Source organism: Muscardinus avellanarius (genome assembly GCF_963383645.1).
Source record: "Muscardinus avellanarius genome assembly, chromosome: 18".
In the NCBI taxonomy this organism is placed as follows: Eukaryota; Metazoa; Chordata; class Mammalia; order Rodentia; family Gliridae; genus Muscardinus; species Muscardinus avellanarius.
The window spans coordinates 36,076,782-36,094,653 of record NC_137804.1 but is presented as its reverse complement, the minus strand read 5'-3'; the positions used below and the strand labels follow the sequence as shown (position 1 = coordinate 36,094,653).

The following is a 17,872-nucleotide window of genomic DNA, read 5'->3' as shown; positions in this document are numbered from 1 at the left end:
GAGCACCTCCCTGGCCTAGCAGAATAGATAAGCAAGCCCACCTTGGTCCAGATCTGCATGTTCACGGGGCATGAGAGGATATCGTAGGGAGGATGCTGAAGGCACTGTGGGGATGTGTAAAGAAAGACCCTGCATCTTTATCCACACACAGGGATGAGAACAGTAAACAGACTGAGCACATGCCCAACTCGTGTGGGCAAAGGAGGGCGAAGACAAAAGGGACACCGGCCATTTGCAAAGAGCCACTATGTTCAGACACTTAAAACACACTCTGCCTTGAATTTATAGCTGACACGGCCTTTGTTGAATTGCCTTAGATTCTAAACATGTAATTTTTCAAAGTCCATGCAGAAGCCAGGCAGCGCAGGGGCGATTAATCAGGAAGGCAGTTCTGCAGTGCCCAGGCTCTCGGCGGGAGCACAGGGGAGCCCGACCGTGATTTATGTCTCAAGTTTGGGCCGGTCGCAGTGAGCTCCTAGTCTGGCCTCCTGGTCTCTCCTCTGGGCCAGTGCAGACCCGGCCCTGGCTCATGGTTCAACTCAGTACAGGAAGGGGAACGGAACGTTCAGAGCAGGTGGACACGGCAAGCAGGATTCACTTAGGAAAAACACAGCCATGCTCATTTCAATTGGCTCGAATGGAGAGATGAGATCATTAGCAAAGAATATTTAAATACTACACATCAAATTTTCCAGCTAAAAGGGACCCTGGAAGAAATTTATACTGGGGGGCTTCTAACTCCAGCTTCATCATTTGTTTATTTATTTTTATTGAATCTAATACAGGGAGAGTGCCTATTCCCCAAATCCAAAGCCCCAAACTTTGTAAGCCCTGACGTGTTGCCCAAATGGTCTTGGATTCTGGATCCCCAATTTTTGGAATTGGGATGCTCATTTGGTAGTCTACGCAAACTCTCCCAAATCTAAAAACTCTGAAACGTGAACCTCTTTCTATCCCAAGCATTTCATCAAGAGATAGTCAGCCTGCACAGAGGAGATGCCTACCAATGGTGCCAGCAGTGAATACCAGGCTCCTGCTTCACCACACAGTACCCCATGCCACCCACCACGGCCCGGTGAGGTTGGTACTATTAATATAGCAGCAGTGTTTGAAATAGCAAGCTACAGCTTCAAGATAAGTTCTCAGGGTGGCACAGCTGCTAACCTGCAGCTGGCATTCACCTGAGGCCTTACTCAGGAGCCCCAGCTCCAGCCTGCTACTTGCCAGCCCCTAAAGGGCACACCACTGGCCCCCAGGAACAACTTCCTAGACCTCAGATTCTTGGGGTGCAGCCCTTGGTGTGGGAGGGGCCCACGAGTGTGCATGTCTCATGGGCTTCCAGCCCAGGACTGTGCTGCTCGTCCGTGACCCATGTGCTCTGCCGCGTGCCTGCATTCACATGCACGAGGCTGGCATTTGCTCAGGAAAAGATCCAAAGGCTTCATCCGGCCCACAAGTCAAAAAAAGGAGAGAACCACGGCCCTGTAGCACAGCTTTCTCATTTTCCAGATGGGACAGCCGAGGGCCCTAAGCTGGGGGTGGGGCAGGCCAGGACGGAGAAGTAGAACCAGCGCCCCGGTCCTTACTGCATGGGGCTGGCAGAGCCTGTCATCAGACTAAATCTGCACTTTGGCACCAGGCTGGCTGCCTGTTTTTGTACATAATATTGGAGCCAAGACAGAAATAGGTTTGGACGAGTCAAACAGTATAGCCTATCTTAACTTCTAAAAGTATTATTGTTATTATAGTTTTGGTTCTAAGGATTGAACTTAGGGCCTCCTGCATGCTAAGCACATGGATTTCACTGAAAGACACAAGTACCCATCTTTATTTAAAATTCTAATAGTACGTGCAATGCATGTATATATATGTATGTACGTATGTACGTATGTATACTGGGGATTGAACCCAGGGGCATTCTACCTTAAGCCCTTTTATATTACACTCCTAGCCCTTCATATATTTTGGAACAGGGTCTCAGGGTCTTGCTAAGTTGCCAAGGCTGGCCTCAAACCTGTGATTCTCTTGTCTAAGCCTCCTCCCACGTACTGGGAATATAGGTGTGCACCACCATACCTGGCTTCAAATTTTAATATTTTACTTATGAAATCTTTGTGATAATTTGGCTTTTAAAAACAAACATCTCATTAATGTGTTATATATCTTGACTGACTACAAAAACTTGGGGCACCTCTTTAAGCTCTGCGCCTCGGCAAAGTCTCACTTGCTTGACCCTAGGTCTGCCCCGGCACTTTCTCCCGTGCTTATGTCAGCAGGAGCACGCATCTCCATCACAGGGAGCTCAAGGGGCTCCAGGCTGGGCTTGTCCGTGGCTGGCACAGGAGAAGGATGACTCCGTTGTTTTAGGGCTCCAGGTGTTCTGTCTGTTTGACTGATTTTTGGTACTGGCGATGGACCTAGAATGCCTGGCCTGGGCCAGGCAGGCACTTTACTGCTGAGCTGCGTCCCAAGGTCTTCAGTTCTTGAGAACAGCAAATGGAATCCTGCTGGAACTCCAAAGAGGATATCTGACAACACGACCTGGGGTGAGCTGGTGAGAGGACACAGTACTAGACAACGGGTGGGACAAAGGCCAAATGCCTGGTTCCCCACAGCTGGAAAATAACAAAAACATGCACAAAAATTGCTTAGCGTTTCCTCCTCTCTTCTGGCTTATGAAACCTCCAACTTCAATGATCTATGTAATTCACCAGGATTTTCTGGGTATTTCAGGTCCCTACGTGGTCCTCAGGCAGAGTTCACATTCTTTTTCCTACGGTCCTACAGGAAAAGCCCAAAGCGTGAAGCGGGAGGAGGCTGTGGGCTCCGCGGGAGGAAGCGGGAGTCGGGCTCACCTTGAAAGAGCATCGTCTGGCTGAAGTCGCTGCGCATGTCGTTCCGACACACGGCCTGCACTCGGAACAGGTAAAGGCTATCGGGCGAGACGTGGCTGATGGTGGCTTTCTGCAGGGAGGAAAGAGAAAAGAGGGTAGGTGGGTGTAATTTTTTTGTTTCTTTTTTTTTTTTTTTTTGCAGGTCTGGGGATGGAACCCAGGGGCATTCGACCTCTGAGCTACACCCCTTGCCCTATTTTTTATTCTTTATTTTGAAACCGGGTCTCACTAAGTTGCAAAGGGCCTAAGTAGCTGAGGCTGGCCACCAACCGCGATCCTCTGGTCTCAGCCTCCCAAATGCTGGGATTACAAGCGTGCGCCACCACGCCCGGCTAGTCAGGTGGTTTTGAAAGCCAGGCGCACCTGGTATTTTAAGGCAAACCTGAGCGTCCCAGCCAAGGCTGAAAGCTGCTCCCACTGACCACAGCTCCCTTGGAGGGAGTAGACCACCCTGACTACCGGGCACGAGAACCTGTTTTCAGTGCAAGTGTGGAGGATGACAACTGACAGACCATTCTTTTTTTTGTTGTTGTTCTTGTAAATTAATTAATTTTTTTGTGGCTCAGGGATTGAACCAAGGACATTCTACCTCTGCTCTGAGTTACACCTTTGGCCCGATTTGAGTTTTCATTTTGAAACAGGGTCTTACTTAGTTGCTGAGGCTGGCCTCAAAGCTGTGATCTTTCTGTCTCAGCCTCCCATGTACTGGGATTACAGGTGTGAACTAACACGCCCACCGCCAGCATCATTCTCAACTATCGCTTGGACTATGGCTTCGGCACCTTTATACTCACAAAGCCTGGACTTCTGTCACAATGACTGCGCCATTTAAACTATCATTTATTCCAGACAGCCTCTGGAACGATCAATCACATGTTCTCCAGAGCCATGCAGACGTAAGATCAATAAGAAACTCTCTGCATGTGTGTTTCTTTGCAGTCTGAAGTCTCGGCCTATCTTGACAATGGAACATGGAGTGGGAAGCAGGAGCCCGAGGCAGAGCCCCCGGTCCCAAGCGGGGCATACCATTCCCTCGCTGTGATTCCAAGACAGCCTGTGGCACCTTAAACTACACAGCGAGGAGAGGAGCAGCCACCTCTGGGTACTTGTGCAGACTTCCTAATACAGGCCAGGCAAACCCTGCATATAGCACACTGCACCGAGCAGCAGAAATATCGCCACTGGTCTAGCACAGCAGATGGCCAGCTATGGCCCGCGGGCCACATCTGGCCCACCATCTGTTTTTATAAATAAAGTTTTATTGGCACAAAGCCATGGTCATTCACTCTCTGATGTATTGCTTATGGCCACTTGCACTCTATAAAGGCAGAGTTGGGTAGTTATGACAGAGACTGTATGGACTGTAAATCCTACAATATTTCCTATCTGGGCTGACAACTCTCAGATCAAGTATCACCAGCCAAATCCAGGGCACTGGTCTTCAATGTTTCATTCCAGCAGCCTTTGAAAATGTGAAAGTGGAGTCCACCTAAGGAGCAGAAGCGCGTGCTTCTTAAAGCAAGCAAACAATTTCCAGGCTCCTCATGGAGATGTCTCATCCTTGAAATGTGTGTTCAGGGCTGTGTACAGACAGCTGCTCTTGACCTGGGGCAGCCCCCGAGACCCGTGAATTGGTGTCAGTGTTACTGTGGCCACACCTTTCTCTGTCACCTGGAAGGCAGCTTCCCAGGGGGAGCTGTAGGTTGAGATCCTGCTGAAGACCACAGGCCTCCTTTCTCACTTTTGGAAAAGGTGGGTAACAGCACCCACCCCACAGGTTACCGGCCAGCATGCCGAGGAAGGACGCAGGCTACTGCTGACCTGAAATGCCACCCTTAGGTTCCCGGGCCCCAGGAACCATGAGCTGGAGAACTGCTCTGCTGCTATCGCGTCAGCACTCCTGATGTGCAGAGGAATTAAGAAAATTAATTTTGTGTGTCCCCAAGAAAATAACCAGCCCCTAGATATTCTTATGAAACAACTTGCTATCAAAGCATGTTTTTCTGGATCTCTCTCTGCCCTTCTCTGCAACTAATTTATGCCTCATTCTCTAACCCTCCAACCCCATCTTCTATTCAAGAGCAAAATCTTCAGTCCATCTATGGCGGGATTTATTAGAATTCACTTCAAGCTGGTATCTATTCATCTTTGCATGTTTAATTATTTTACACATAGAACCAGAAACTAAGTAAGCGCCTAGATAGTTTTTGCTGATTAATGCAAGCTAGCTCTACTTCAGAGAGAGAAAAGTCCCTTACGGACACCCAGCTGTGACAAGAGAAAGGTTAAACCGCGTTATAACCTTGGGTGCCTTTCAACAGATTCCTTTCTGATTTCACGAGGCTCCCTGTTCCCTAATGTGACCCAGATAACAGAGTCTAGTGGGGAAATTGAAAATATAAATGGAAATGAAGTAAAAGGATCTTCATCTAAGGAAACACGAGAAGTATTATTCTATAACTGATTGGATGGACCCCGAGGACTCGGTACTGGGAGGAAAAGAGTGATAACGGTCATTAAGAATCCCACTCGGCACCACCGCGTTTTTCATGTGCATATACAATTATGGGTTTCATTATTCCAAGGCTTCCTTTGATTAACAATAAACGCAGCATGGCTTTCAAACCCAAGCGTGTCACTTTGAGTTTCTGTGTGAAGACTTAGAGACTGGAGCTTGGTGGAGGGTTCGCTCTGATAAGGGAAGAGATGGCTTCCGAAGCCACCTGCTCTCGGGTGTGCCACACCGCACTGATGCAAATGTAAAAAGGAGAAGTTGGTCGTGCCCAGGTAGCGCAAAGTGAGGTCAGATGGTACAGGAGCTGAGGCCTGGGGAACAGAGATGAAATTACATGGCCACGGGTGTCCCGCGGGTCATGGGAGTGTGTGAGGTGGCACACAGGAGACGAGAAGGGGTTGCTGGGGGCTGCGGAGAGCAGGAGGGTGGTGCTGACAGCAGCAGGCATAGATGGAGGAGGGAAGAGAAGGTGGCAGAGAGGGAATAATTATAATAAAGTGTTAATATTATAAAGTGTGTTATGGTTTGGATTTGGAATGCCACCCAAAACCTCAGATGTCGAGCAGTGCAGCTAGGTTCAGAGGTGAAGCCCAGCTGGAAGAGGTGGGTCAGGGGGCTGTGGCCTTGGGGCCTCAGTCTGCCTGCGGTTCCCCCACTGACTCCTGGTAGCCATGAGCCGAGCAGATTCCTCCACCAGGTCCTACTGCCATGATGCTTCTGCTTTGGAGCCAGTCACGGACTGAACCTCGCAAGCTATGAGCCAAATAAACCTTTCCCTGTCTACGTTGTGCTTATCAGGTATTTTGGTAAGAGTGATTAAAAAAAAAAAAAAGCTGACTACACAGTGCTTGCTGTATGTGAGAAATTGTGGTGTACTTCCATAAGCATTACTATGTGTAAATAAGTATCCAAACAGACAGAGAGGGCCTGATGGATGCTCTGTTTGTTAATAAGGACAGCAAAAGCAGTCAGCCTTGGAAGATAAACACAAAGAACTTAACTAGGTGTTCAGGTGATGCAGGCAATGGCCACAAGGTCAGGATGGAGCCCAGGAGGCCCTACCGCCGTCCACCCTGGTGGGCAGCCTGAGGACAGAGGCACTGAGCTGGCTTGCTGGACAGTGCCTGGTGAGCGGCGCAGCAGAGGCCCCGGGACTGGGAGAACGGCGTGGGCCTTGGCTCAGAGCCTTACCAAGTCTTTGTCACTGTCCTTTGTGAACGTCTTCTCCTTCTCGTCCTCGTTCTTGGTCCAGCTGTAGGAGATCATGTAGTTCATGATGGGCGGGTGATAGATGGTCTCTGGCTGGCTCCAGGACACCTGCAGGGCTGTCTGGTTCAGAGGCTGCACCTTCATGTGGATGGGCGGGGAGCTGCAAACTGAAGACACACATGACCAAGGTCAGGGGCTTCCCCACGATACACCCCTCAACCGTGCACCCCTAAAGATGTCAGCCTCGAAGAGCCGAGACGCTAGCAAAGAAAAGACCCAGGTTGCCAGTACTTATGTCAACTTGATGGTAATATGGGTACATCTCTGTTCTCCATCCCTGAATTTCCATCTACCTACCTATGTGGACAGACACACACACACACACACACACACACACACCTGTTTTCAGTTAAAAGCAAGTTTCAGACATTCCAATACTTCAACCCTAAATTACTTGGCCTGCATTTCCTATCTTATGGACATTCTCCCACACAACTATGAAACCGCTGTCATACCTAAAAAATGAAATATTAACTCATGAATGTCATCTCACATAGCCCATGTTCAAGTCCCCAGGGTCTCAGAGATCACTCCTGTTGGCCATCCTCTCCCTTTATCCTCCCGTGACCTAGCACTACCATCAGGCTTCCATCACGAAGGACTTTTTGAGGAAGCCAGGACAACCGACTTAAGAACTGTCCCAACTAACTAAAGCGGTAGGCAAAACTATACTGTCAACAGGTCAGAGCATAAATAATAGGATTTAGCACGAGACTGGTTTAGAAGCAAAAGCTCACACATAAAGAGTGACCTTATCTGGGACACAGGGAAAGGGGAGGCTAAGTCCTCTTCTCATGCGGGGTGACTGGGAGGTTTAAAGGGTCACGGTACTTCTTCCTCTAGGTGTGGGGAGCAACAGGCCAGCCTCCATCTGTCTGGAGGGGGCTTTCTCAGCGTCAGCACCCTGGACCTCATAAGCCAGGATTCTTTGCTCTTGGGGACTGTACCGTGCAGTGGCGGCCCTGGCCTTCACCCTCTGGACGCCAGTAGAACCCTCTTCTTCCCCAGGTGATGATTAAAATGTCTCCAGATATTGGCAAACATCCCTCAGGGGACCAGCTGCTCTTGGCTGAGAAACACTGGTGTACAGGGGGGAAGGTTTGCAAGGGCATCACGCATCTGAGCTGATGCTGAACAGGAGGACCGAGCGGGGAGTGGGACATGGTGTTCTCTGTGCACAGGAGAGGAAGAGGTGCCTCGGCTATGGCCCAGGGAAGAGATGTGTGGAAATTAAGAGGGAAAGTTGGGGAAGAAGGGAGGGTAGAAGATGGAGGCACAGGAACCAGGCCAGAGGGGTGAGCCAGGCCCACGGACACTTGGAGCAGTGCCGGGTGCAGCTGGGACAGCTGGGGGCTAGACTCAAATTCAGCTCGTTCTCCCGTGAGCCTTGGAAGCCTCTAGAAAGACCTGAGCCTGAGGATGATAATCAGGTTGCTCGACAGGACCCCTTGCATGCCAGCTGAGCACAGGTGTCCCTGGTGTGGAGGGGTGGTGGCAGGTGTTGCTATGGGGCTAGCTGCTGCGGACGAGGCAGGGGACAGCAGGGCTGGGGAGGCAGGCTGTAGAGCTCACAGGAGGTACAGCTGGGAGACCTGGAGCAGGGCCAGGTAGGGAGGAGAGGGAGGTGCTGAGGTGGACACGCAGGCTGGCACAGGAGCTGGGCGCGGAGGCGGTGGGCTGGGGAACGGGGGCTCAGCTCTCACCCCCTGGAGCCCATCACGAGCCTGACTCCCCAGCTTTCCACCCCGGAGCCCAAGCCCAAGGCAGGCCCAGTAAGCGGGACAGTGTTCCTGCCAGAGGTGCACAGGCCGGCGTGAAGGCTCCCTGCTGGAGAGAGGCCGAGATGGGCTCTGATGGGAGGTGGTTTTTCTTTTTTTGCTCTTCAGCTGCCAAACCGCAGCTCAGCTGGTGAGACTCACTTTGTGTGACTGAGACAGGAAGGAAGGGATAAATTAATGAGGCATCCCCACCGCCCGCAGAGCCCCGGGCCATCCCTGCCTGCCGCAAACACAGGGCAGGAACATCAAGCAAAGAATCTGAAGGCAGGTTTCTGGAGATGCCCAGGGCGCCATGACACGGCTCGGACACCAGGTGGCGCCAAGCTACTGTTTCTAAATACCTGGACTTAGTAAGCGGCTTCTCCAGACAGCAGAGAGATCTGCACCCCCATCTTCCCAAATACTAACAGTGAACCAAGGAGATTTTACATGGTTCTTCTACAGCTCGGAATGGTGAGCCAACTTCTCCATCTACTCTCACCTCCTTCCATGTCCTATTTATCCATCCATTCCCCGCTCCAATTAATGCTAAGCTGTAGGAGACTGGGTCTCTCTAGCAGTTATATCACAGCCACATAAATATTTCTGTCACCCACAGGCAGATGCAACTATTCTTATTTATATTTTAAAATGAAAAAGTGGGGGTTTCTTGGGCAGATTAAGATGTGTTAATTTTTTAAAGTCATGTTTCCAAAGAAGAAAACAGTTAAAAGAATCACCCTAAATCTCAGTGTAGCCACAGATAACCACTGAGAACATCCGGGGATCTAACATCTGGACAGAAACCTCTCTCTTCATGTAGATGGGAAAGTCCACAAATATAGTTCAATGTAATGAAACAGGGTGTGTGCGGCTCTGCTAATGAATTTTTCCTGTTACATTTTACTCAGTAAGTCATGGGTATGTTTCCTTGTAATTAACCAGGACTTGCTTTCATTGCTTTGAATGAGAAGTACAGAATCCCACTGTCTCCACATGTTAAAAAATACTGAGTTAAGGAAGGAGGCAGGTCCGGCCTCTCTCTAACGGGATCAGCAGCCAGGGAGGGAATTCTATAATTAAGAGGCCTTCCAAGACCTTGCTTGCCCCAGGCAACACATTAGACATGTGTTGAGGTTTGCAGGCCTTGAGAAGAGCAGAAACTTCTCTTCTACTCTCTCTCTGCTCTACCCACCTGGAACAGTTAGTTTTTTTTGCTGGAAAAAGACTTGAAGGAAACCTTGTAGAATACTAGGAAGACCTAGAATGGAGGTTGGCCAACTTTCTCTGTTAAGAGCCACCTAGAAAATATTTTCAGCTTTGGTTTCAGTGAGCTTTGATTCCTCTGTTGCAACCAAGAAATACCCTAAAGCACAATGCTGCATAGATAATAAGCACAAAGGAACAAGTGGCTGTGAGCAGTGGTGCACGCCTACCATCTTGCTACTTGGGAGGTGGAGGCAGGAGGATCACAGGTTTGAGGCCAGCCTAAGGAGCTTAGCGAGAGCATCAGCAACTTAGTGAGGCTAAGTTGTTTAAAAACAACAACAACAACAACAACAACAAATCTCAGCAATAAGAACCATGCAGGAGGAATCACAACTCCCGACTTCAAATTATACTACAGAGCTATAGCAAAACAACATGGTATTGGCACAAAAACAGAAAGATAGACCAATGGAACAGAACAGAAAATACAGAAATAAATCCACATACTATAGAAATTGATTTTTGACAAAGGTACCAGACGCATACACTGGAGAAAAGATAGCCTTTTCAACAAATGGTATTGGGAAAACTGGTTATCCACTTATAGAAAAATGGAACTAAATCCTAACCTCCCACCCTGCACAGGACTCAAAAGGGATCAAAGGCCCGGAAGTTAGACAAGAGATGGTGACGCTACTAGAGGAGGCACAGGTTCAACACTATGAGGCACAGAACAACAACATAGAGGCACAGAAACTTGCTCAACAAGACACCAAAAGCTCAGGAAACTAAAACGAGAATTAATAAGTGGAATGGCATCAACCTAAAAAGTTTCTGCACATCAAAGGAAACCATCAGTGGTCTAAAGAGAAAGTTTTCTCTGTTTTGCCAGTTATCTCTCTGATAGAGGATTAATATCTAGAATATACAAAGAACTTAAAAGACTTTGCACTAAAAAAACTCAATCAAGAAATGGGCAATTGAATAGACACTTCACAAAGAAGAGATACACATGGCCAATAGATACATGAAAAAATATTTAACATCATTAGCAATCAGGGAGATGCAAATCAAAACTAAGCTGAGATTCCATCCAGCCCTGATCAGAATGGCAATGTCAAGAAGTCAAAAAACAATAAATGTTGGTGAGGATGTGAGGAAATAGGGACTCTTCTACACTGTATGGAGGAATGCAAATTAGTTCAGCTGCTTATGAAGATCAGTGCGGAGATTCCACAGAACACTAGGAATGGATCCACCGTATGATGCAGCTTTTCCACTCCTAGGTATCTTTCCAAAAGGGCTGAAATCAGATAACTATAGTAATATATGCACACCCATGTTTATAGCAATACAATTCATAATGGAACCAACCTAGGTGTCCATCAACAGATGAATAGATTACAAAACTATGGGAAATACGCACAATGGAATTCTTCTCAGCAATAAAGAACAAAATTATGTCACTTGCAAAAAAAGAAAGTGAAGGGTCATATGTTTTCTCTAATATGCACAAGGAAGGGAGTAATTGGGATACCAGAGGGACTCCAGATAATGGAAGAGAAACCACAGTGGAGCCAGGGAGGTGGTTAAGGGCAGGGGAGTGGGAAGAGTGAGGTTCATTAATGGAAATGCGCCCATCGACTGTGTGGACACGTGTGAAGATACCAACGTCAATATCAATACTCTGTACTGGGAAGGGGGCAAAGGGGGTGTGGGGGACACCAGGAGCCATGTGCATGTACATCAAAGTCAACCTTATTTACATTATAATATCAGACCAAAATGCACCAATAAAAGCATATTAAAAATAAATAAAATAAAATAAAATAAAATATTTCATTTAAAATAAAAGAGCTAGAGGACTTCTGGGAAGATGGCGACAGAGAAAAGTGAGGCTTACGAGCCCCGCTAACAACCAATCTCTTTTACTACAAAATCAGCACCTTTCATAGTCAGAAAACACCATCAGTAGAGAAACAAAAAATGTAATTACAAGGGACAGAGAAAAAGAGGGCTGCAAAAACGAAACACCAGAAAGAAACCAGATCACAGTGCTGTGGCTGGAGCCATGGCGCAGAGCGGCGGGCACCAGCTTTCCTTGCAGCACCAGTCCCCAGAGAGGAGGGGGACTCAGAATGGAGCTCAGAGCCAGACAGGAGATAAGCCGGCCTCATGGCCGAGGACGCAGCAGCAGCGCCTTACTGCCGGCGGCAGAGGCGACTTCACCGGACAGCTCCAGACGAACGCACTCAACAGCCCACCAGGCTCCAGAGAGGAGCGGCGGATAGCGAGCCGAGGTGAGCTGCTGTGGAACAGCCAGGCAGGATTTGGCAGATTTTTGGGGGTAGGGAGCATCTAAAGCTCCCAGAGGTTGGGCTCAGCTCACCCTGCAGGGACTCAGAGCAGAGAGCAAAACCAGAGAAGAAATACGCCAGCCTCATGGCCGAGGGCGTGGCAGCAGCGCCATACTGCCACGGGCGGCAGCAGCAGCGAATTCACCAAGTCCACTATAGCTCCATTGGCGCACTCAACAACAGTGAGTCAAACTGTGGCCCCTAGAGGAGAAATCCCAGTACAGCACTCCCAGGGACTTGACCCAGTGGGGGAGTGGCGGTGGCAGAGATATCACACCATAGGAGAACGCCCAACCTGGCACCCCCCATGGTCTAAAGCAGCCTCGCTTGACTACCTGGTTCTGAGACTCTGCGATACAACCCAGTAAAAGAGTAGTGGGAACTGAGACTCGAGATTCAGAGCACCTTAAGTGAAGTCTTAGTGACCCAAGGGAAGAACCCAGAGAAGGTACAAACTTCCGAAATCATGGGAAAAAGGAATAAAAATGGAGCAATGAATGCCCACAACCCCACAACATCAGAACCCAAAAAAACAGAAAATCAGAGATTTCTAGAAGATCAAATCAGGAAAATAACTGTAGAAATAATAGAGGTGTTTCGAAAAGAATTTAGAGAGAGCCAAAAAGAGATAAAGGATGCAATTAATGAAGTAAAGGCCTCAATTGAAAGTACACACAACTGATTAGACCACATGGAGAATAGAATCTTGCTCTTAGAAGATGATCACTCCAAAAATGAATGCATAGTTTCTAAATTAGAAAAAAAAATCCGACAGCAGGAATCTGACATTGAAGAAATATGGGCCCATTTTAAGAGAGCTAACCTAAGAATAATTGGAATAGAGGAGGGAAAAAGAAGGTGAAACCAAAGGGATCAACAATCTCTTCAAGGAAGTAATAGCAGAAAATTTTCCAAACATAGAGCAAGAGGTCGATACGCAGGTCCAGGAAACTTAAAGAACCCTGTTTAGACAGGATCGGAGAAGAGGATCCCCACACCACATAATTGTCAAAATGACCAATGTGGAAGCCAAGCAGAGAATCTTAAAGGCAACAAAAACAAAGGGCCAAGTGACATTCAGAGGCAAACCAATTAGAATCACTCCAGACTTCCCAAACCAAGTCATGAGAGCCAGAAGGGCTTGGAGTAACATATTCCAAACTCTGAAAGAAAACAACTTCCAGCCAAAAATTTCCTAACCAGCAAAACTTTCTATCAAATTAGATGGGGAAATAAGCTTTCATGACAAATAGAAACTGAAGGAATTTATGTCTTCAAAACCAGCACTAGAGAAAATACTCAAAGAGATTAATTACAAAGAAGAAGTAGGTAACACACACCAGAACCAGAGAAACAAGATTTTCCATCCAACAGACAACTAAGATTGGTTATCTGTGGAGATTCATTATTTATGTTAGTCTTCTACCTATCTCTAAATTGTATTGTTTGCTTTTATTGTTGATAATTTGTAGGATTTCTAGTTGGAATATTAATATACCTTCAGATATAGCATTTGGAAATATTTTATCCCATTCTATCAGTAACTTTTAACTCTGTTTACATTGTCTTTGGCTATACAATATTTTTTTTAATTTTTAGGGAGTTTGTATACCCGTCTGTGGCCTGTGCCATTGAAATCATATCCAAGAAATCACTGCCAATTTCAATGTTGTGAGGTTTAATGACCCAGATTTTTTTCTAAAAGTTTATAGTCTTAAGATTTATATTTAGGTCTTTTATCTATTTTGAGTTAATATTTGTATATGGTGTTAGGTAAGGGTCCAATTTTATTCTTTTTCATGGAATTATTATTTTTCAACAATATTTAGTTAAAAGATTATTATTTCCTCCACCAAATGTTCGTGGAAACCTTGTCAAAAATAACTTGACAATATATGGAAGAATGTATCTCTAGGCTTTTATTTAACTCCAATGGTTTATATATCTGCCTTTAGAACAGTACTACACTGTTTCAATTATTGTAGCTTTATACGGTTTGAAATCAGAAAATATACATCTTCTAGCTTTGTTCTTTTTCAAGATCGTTTTGGGTATCTAGAGTCCATATTCCACATTAGGATAGATTTTTTCTGAAAAATAAATAAATAAATAAATGTATGATAGTTTCACCTAAAAAAAAAAAAGAAAAAATATTCTGTGGTAAGAAAGAAAGCAAAAAGAAATATTGAAATGCTATCTTTAAGTCATCAAAAGCTTGGTATCAGACAAATGAAACTGTTATGTGAGATTATCATTGTTAATTTTGGATAAATTGCTATAATACTAGATGTCAACCACTAAGCCAAGCATGGGAAGGAGGGATGGGGAGGGAACAAGGTGGGGATCGGGTAGGGGCTAATTGGGCGATGTGTGCACATATGTCTACAAAAGTTTTTTTTTATTTTTTTTAATTTTTTTATTTTTTTATTGGTGGTACTGGGGTTCCTGGAAGCCCTTCTACCTCGGGGATACACTCCCAGACCTATTTTTACATTTTTATTTGGAAACAGGGTCTCCTAAGCCAGCGCACGCGGCTGGCTTCGAACCTGCGCGATCCTCCTGTCTCTGCCTCCCAAGCGTGGGGATTACAAGCGTGCGCCACCACGCCCGGCTAAAAGTTTTTTTTTTGAAATCCCATTATGATGTATGAATACAGTGCACCAATAAAAAAAATAATAAAATAAAATAAAATAAAGAGCTAGGGATATAGCCCCATTTCCAAATAAAAAGTAAAAAGGGTGAGGGGTGTAGCTTGGAGGTAGAATACCCCTGGGTTCTATTCCCAGTACTGTAAAAAAGAAAAAGGGATGAGTGTAGCTGTGCTCAGGAAAACCTTGTGTGTAAACACTAAAGCTCGCTTTCCTGTGATTTTCATCTGTCACAACACTCTTGTGTTTTTTTCCCTACTGTTTAGAAATAGAAAGCCATTCTTAGTTCAGGTTACGCAGAAGATGGTGGTCAGCGAGCTTGGGCCCACGCATCAGCATTCTGCTGGTTCCAGAAGACACCGGAGGCTGAACTCAAACTGCTATGTGACACGCATTATACAGTGCACCTGTGTTCTTAGCGCCGGATTCTGCCCCACAGCACAACCGTAGAAGCCACGTCCTCCACAGAACTCAGGGTCCCTCCCTCCCTTCCTCCTTCCTTCCCTTTCTTTGTACTGGGGTCATTCTACCAGGGAGCTACGCCCCTAGCCCTTTAAATTTTTTTTTTCTTTTGGTGGTACTGGGGTTCCTGGAAGCCCTTCTACCTCTGGGCTACACTCCCAGACCTATTTTTATATTTTTATTTGGAAACAGGGTCTCTTAAGCGAGCAAGGCTGGCTTCGAGCCTGCGCGATCCCCGTCTCTGCCTCCCAAGCTCAGGGATTAAAAGTGTGCGCCACCACGCCCGGTGTCCTTTTTTTAATTTTGAAACAGGACCTCACTAAGTTGCTGAAACTGGCCTCGAACCTGTGCTCCTCCTGTCTCAGCAGGTACTGGGGTGACGGCGCCTGGCTGAACCTTGATTCATACACAGAAGTACATTAATGCTCATGGAACGGACTACCTCTAACAACCCGCTCCCACACCGGAGGGCGCCTCCACAGGCTGGAATTGTCTCCATCTTGCACATTCCGGGCCCACAGCAGCGGCTGGCACACAGCGGGGTCTCCGTACGTACCCGCTGGGCAGAGGGCATGCTGGCTGAACATGGAGTGAAACTCAGTCCTTCCCTGGAACCCAAGGCCAGGGTGTCTTCCCCTTTCCTGCCCCCAACCCCATGGCTTCCCACCCTCCTCCCCGCTCACCCAGCCCTGCCAGGCCCACCCAGCCTCAGGGAAGATCTGGCTTGGAATCCTGCCTTCCTGGACACCAGAGGCCCCTCAGCCCTCCTCCTCATGACACCCCGCACACTGCGAACCACTTGTCCTCTCCTTCCCTCTCGTTCTTCTTGGTAGGGACTAAGCTCCTGATACCCATGGCAGGGGCCAGGGCCTTGATCTCTAGCACCACCAGGGAGGCCCCCTCGGCCTCTGGGCCACATGGCTGGTTTCTGGGGTCACCGTCAGAGCCTCCAGTTTGCATGGGAGTTCTGTCTCCAGTCTTTCAACTCATACCTGCTGTACGGGGGCGCTGGCTGATTAGGGAAGTGTGTTCAGTGTCCGCAGGCAGCAGCGCTCCCCAGGTGGCTGGGGAGGGCGAGGGGAGCAGACGCCCATCAAGGGCCAGTGGGGAAGCCAGCAGCTCCCTGGTGACTACGCCTCGCACTTCCAGAGTCCTGCCCACCCGCTCGCTGGGTGACGGAGGAAGCCCTTCCTCCCACACAGCCTTCACAGGGGTCCAAATACAAATTGTTTGGGTCGGTCTGGAAGAGCTGGTGTGAAAAGTGTGGGTTTGGAGCCAGACCGAGGCGGCCCCTTGTTTTGTCTTGTGGGAACGGGGTAAAGATTATAGCAACACTTTGGGTAAATAAGAAGCTGTGGCCTCAGGTCTACTAGCACCTCCAGGGAGAGCTACTGCACCTACACAGTGTTTACAAAACTGGTATATCTCATATATATAAGTGTGAGTATTTGGCCTTATACCCACACCTGGCAGTGGCCAGCGGGAACAACAGAGCCACCTTCTTCTCTGCCACAGTCCCTACCACTCCCTATTGCCTATCCCCAGCCCACTTCACCTATAGCTGCCTGGCCCCCAAGCCCAGGTGAATTTTCTGCTAGTGTCCTCTATGCACCAGGAGCCATTTCCTGATACATTCTTTTGTGCAAAATTGAAGCCTTTTAACCATACAGGAGGTGCAATACCCAACTGGCTAAACAAATATTTCGTGAGGGACCCCTGACACCAGCCTTCCTCTCTCCTGCTGGGGTCTAATTGCTTTTCTCAGGCATCTGGAATGATGGCATCAGCTCTGAGGATCTCTGCCTTCACCCCGAACCATATTTAATTATGATCCCGGGCTTCATCAAATAACAAAGCAGCAGCAGGCACAGAGCCTAAGGCCTGGCGATTCTAAATCAATGCCAAAGGCATTTCTCAGTGGTTCAGCAAGGAGATGCTAAGCCCCCCCACGCCAGTGCTCACGGAACCGGCTTTGGACAAACACCCGTGGCGCAATCTGGGAAGTCAGAGTAATCCCCAAGTGCCCTCAATGGTTTGAAGTGAGGGTTCCTGCCTCAGCCCGAGCTTCCTACGGGAGGCAGCAGGCCCACCATTGATCAGTGGACAGCCTGCTTCACAAAGCACTTTGGTTTACAATTTCATGATGCTATCAGCAAAAATAAAACTGCTGTGCCCTGGGTAGAGGGAGCTGTGACACTAGACCATGCAGGGGACAGGAGGAGCAGGGACTCTGGAGGGGCGTCCTGCCAGGGCCTGTCTGGCCCAGGCGACAGAGAGCAGGCACTGTCTGCTCTTAAAAGCAGAAGGGAAAGGGCTGGTGCAGAGCCAAGAGCCTTGCCTCGGAGTGCTTAATGCCTGTCATTTCTCTGCCGCCCAGCTCAGCTCAGCTCAGCTCAGAAACTCTTGAATACAGAATCCTACAGGGGACCTTTGCAAAGAAATGGCCTCAGGGAAGGATTCTCCACAGAAAGGTGTATCAAACACATGGAGAGAAACACAATGTCCCCCAAAGCAGAGTGTGTAGGCTGCAGACCTGGAACCAGTGCTCAGGGGTGTCGCCCCCCATCCCTGTCCAAGAGCTCATGAAGGGCACATACCCCGAGGAAGGGGCTGGCCCCGGAAGGAGGGGAGCAAAGCAGGACCCGACCCCAGGAGCATGTTTTAGATGTACCACTTTGTAGATATCGTGGAGCTAGAGGGCCTGGCTTGGTGTCCTCTCTGGTCATCCACACTCAACAGCTGAGTGCAAGAGGCAGCCTCG

General features: G+C 47.9%; 1 protein-coding gene across 2 annotated transcripts in view; it reads right to left on the bottom strand.

The window, feature by feature from the left end:
• Window positions 1–17,872, bottom strand: part of PTPRG (protein tyrosine phosphatase receptor type G) — a gene marked incomplete at both ends in the record, with an annotated part of 780,672 nt that overhangs the window by 109,423 nt on the left and 653,377 nt on the right. For both annotated transcript variants that reach the window (XM_080714880.1, XM_080714881.1), the window contains 2 exons: window positions 2,856–2,964; window positions 6,601–6,785. In XM_080714880.1, the coding sequence (XP_080571006.1) occupies window positions 2,856–2,964; window positions 6,601–6,785 (294 nt within the window). The remainder of the gene's footprint in view (window positions 1–2,855; window positions 2,965–6,600; window positions 6,786–17,872) is intronic.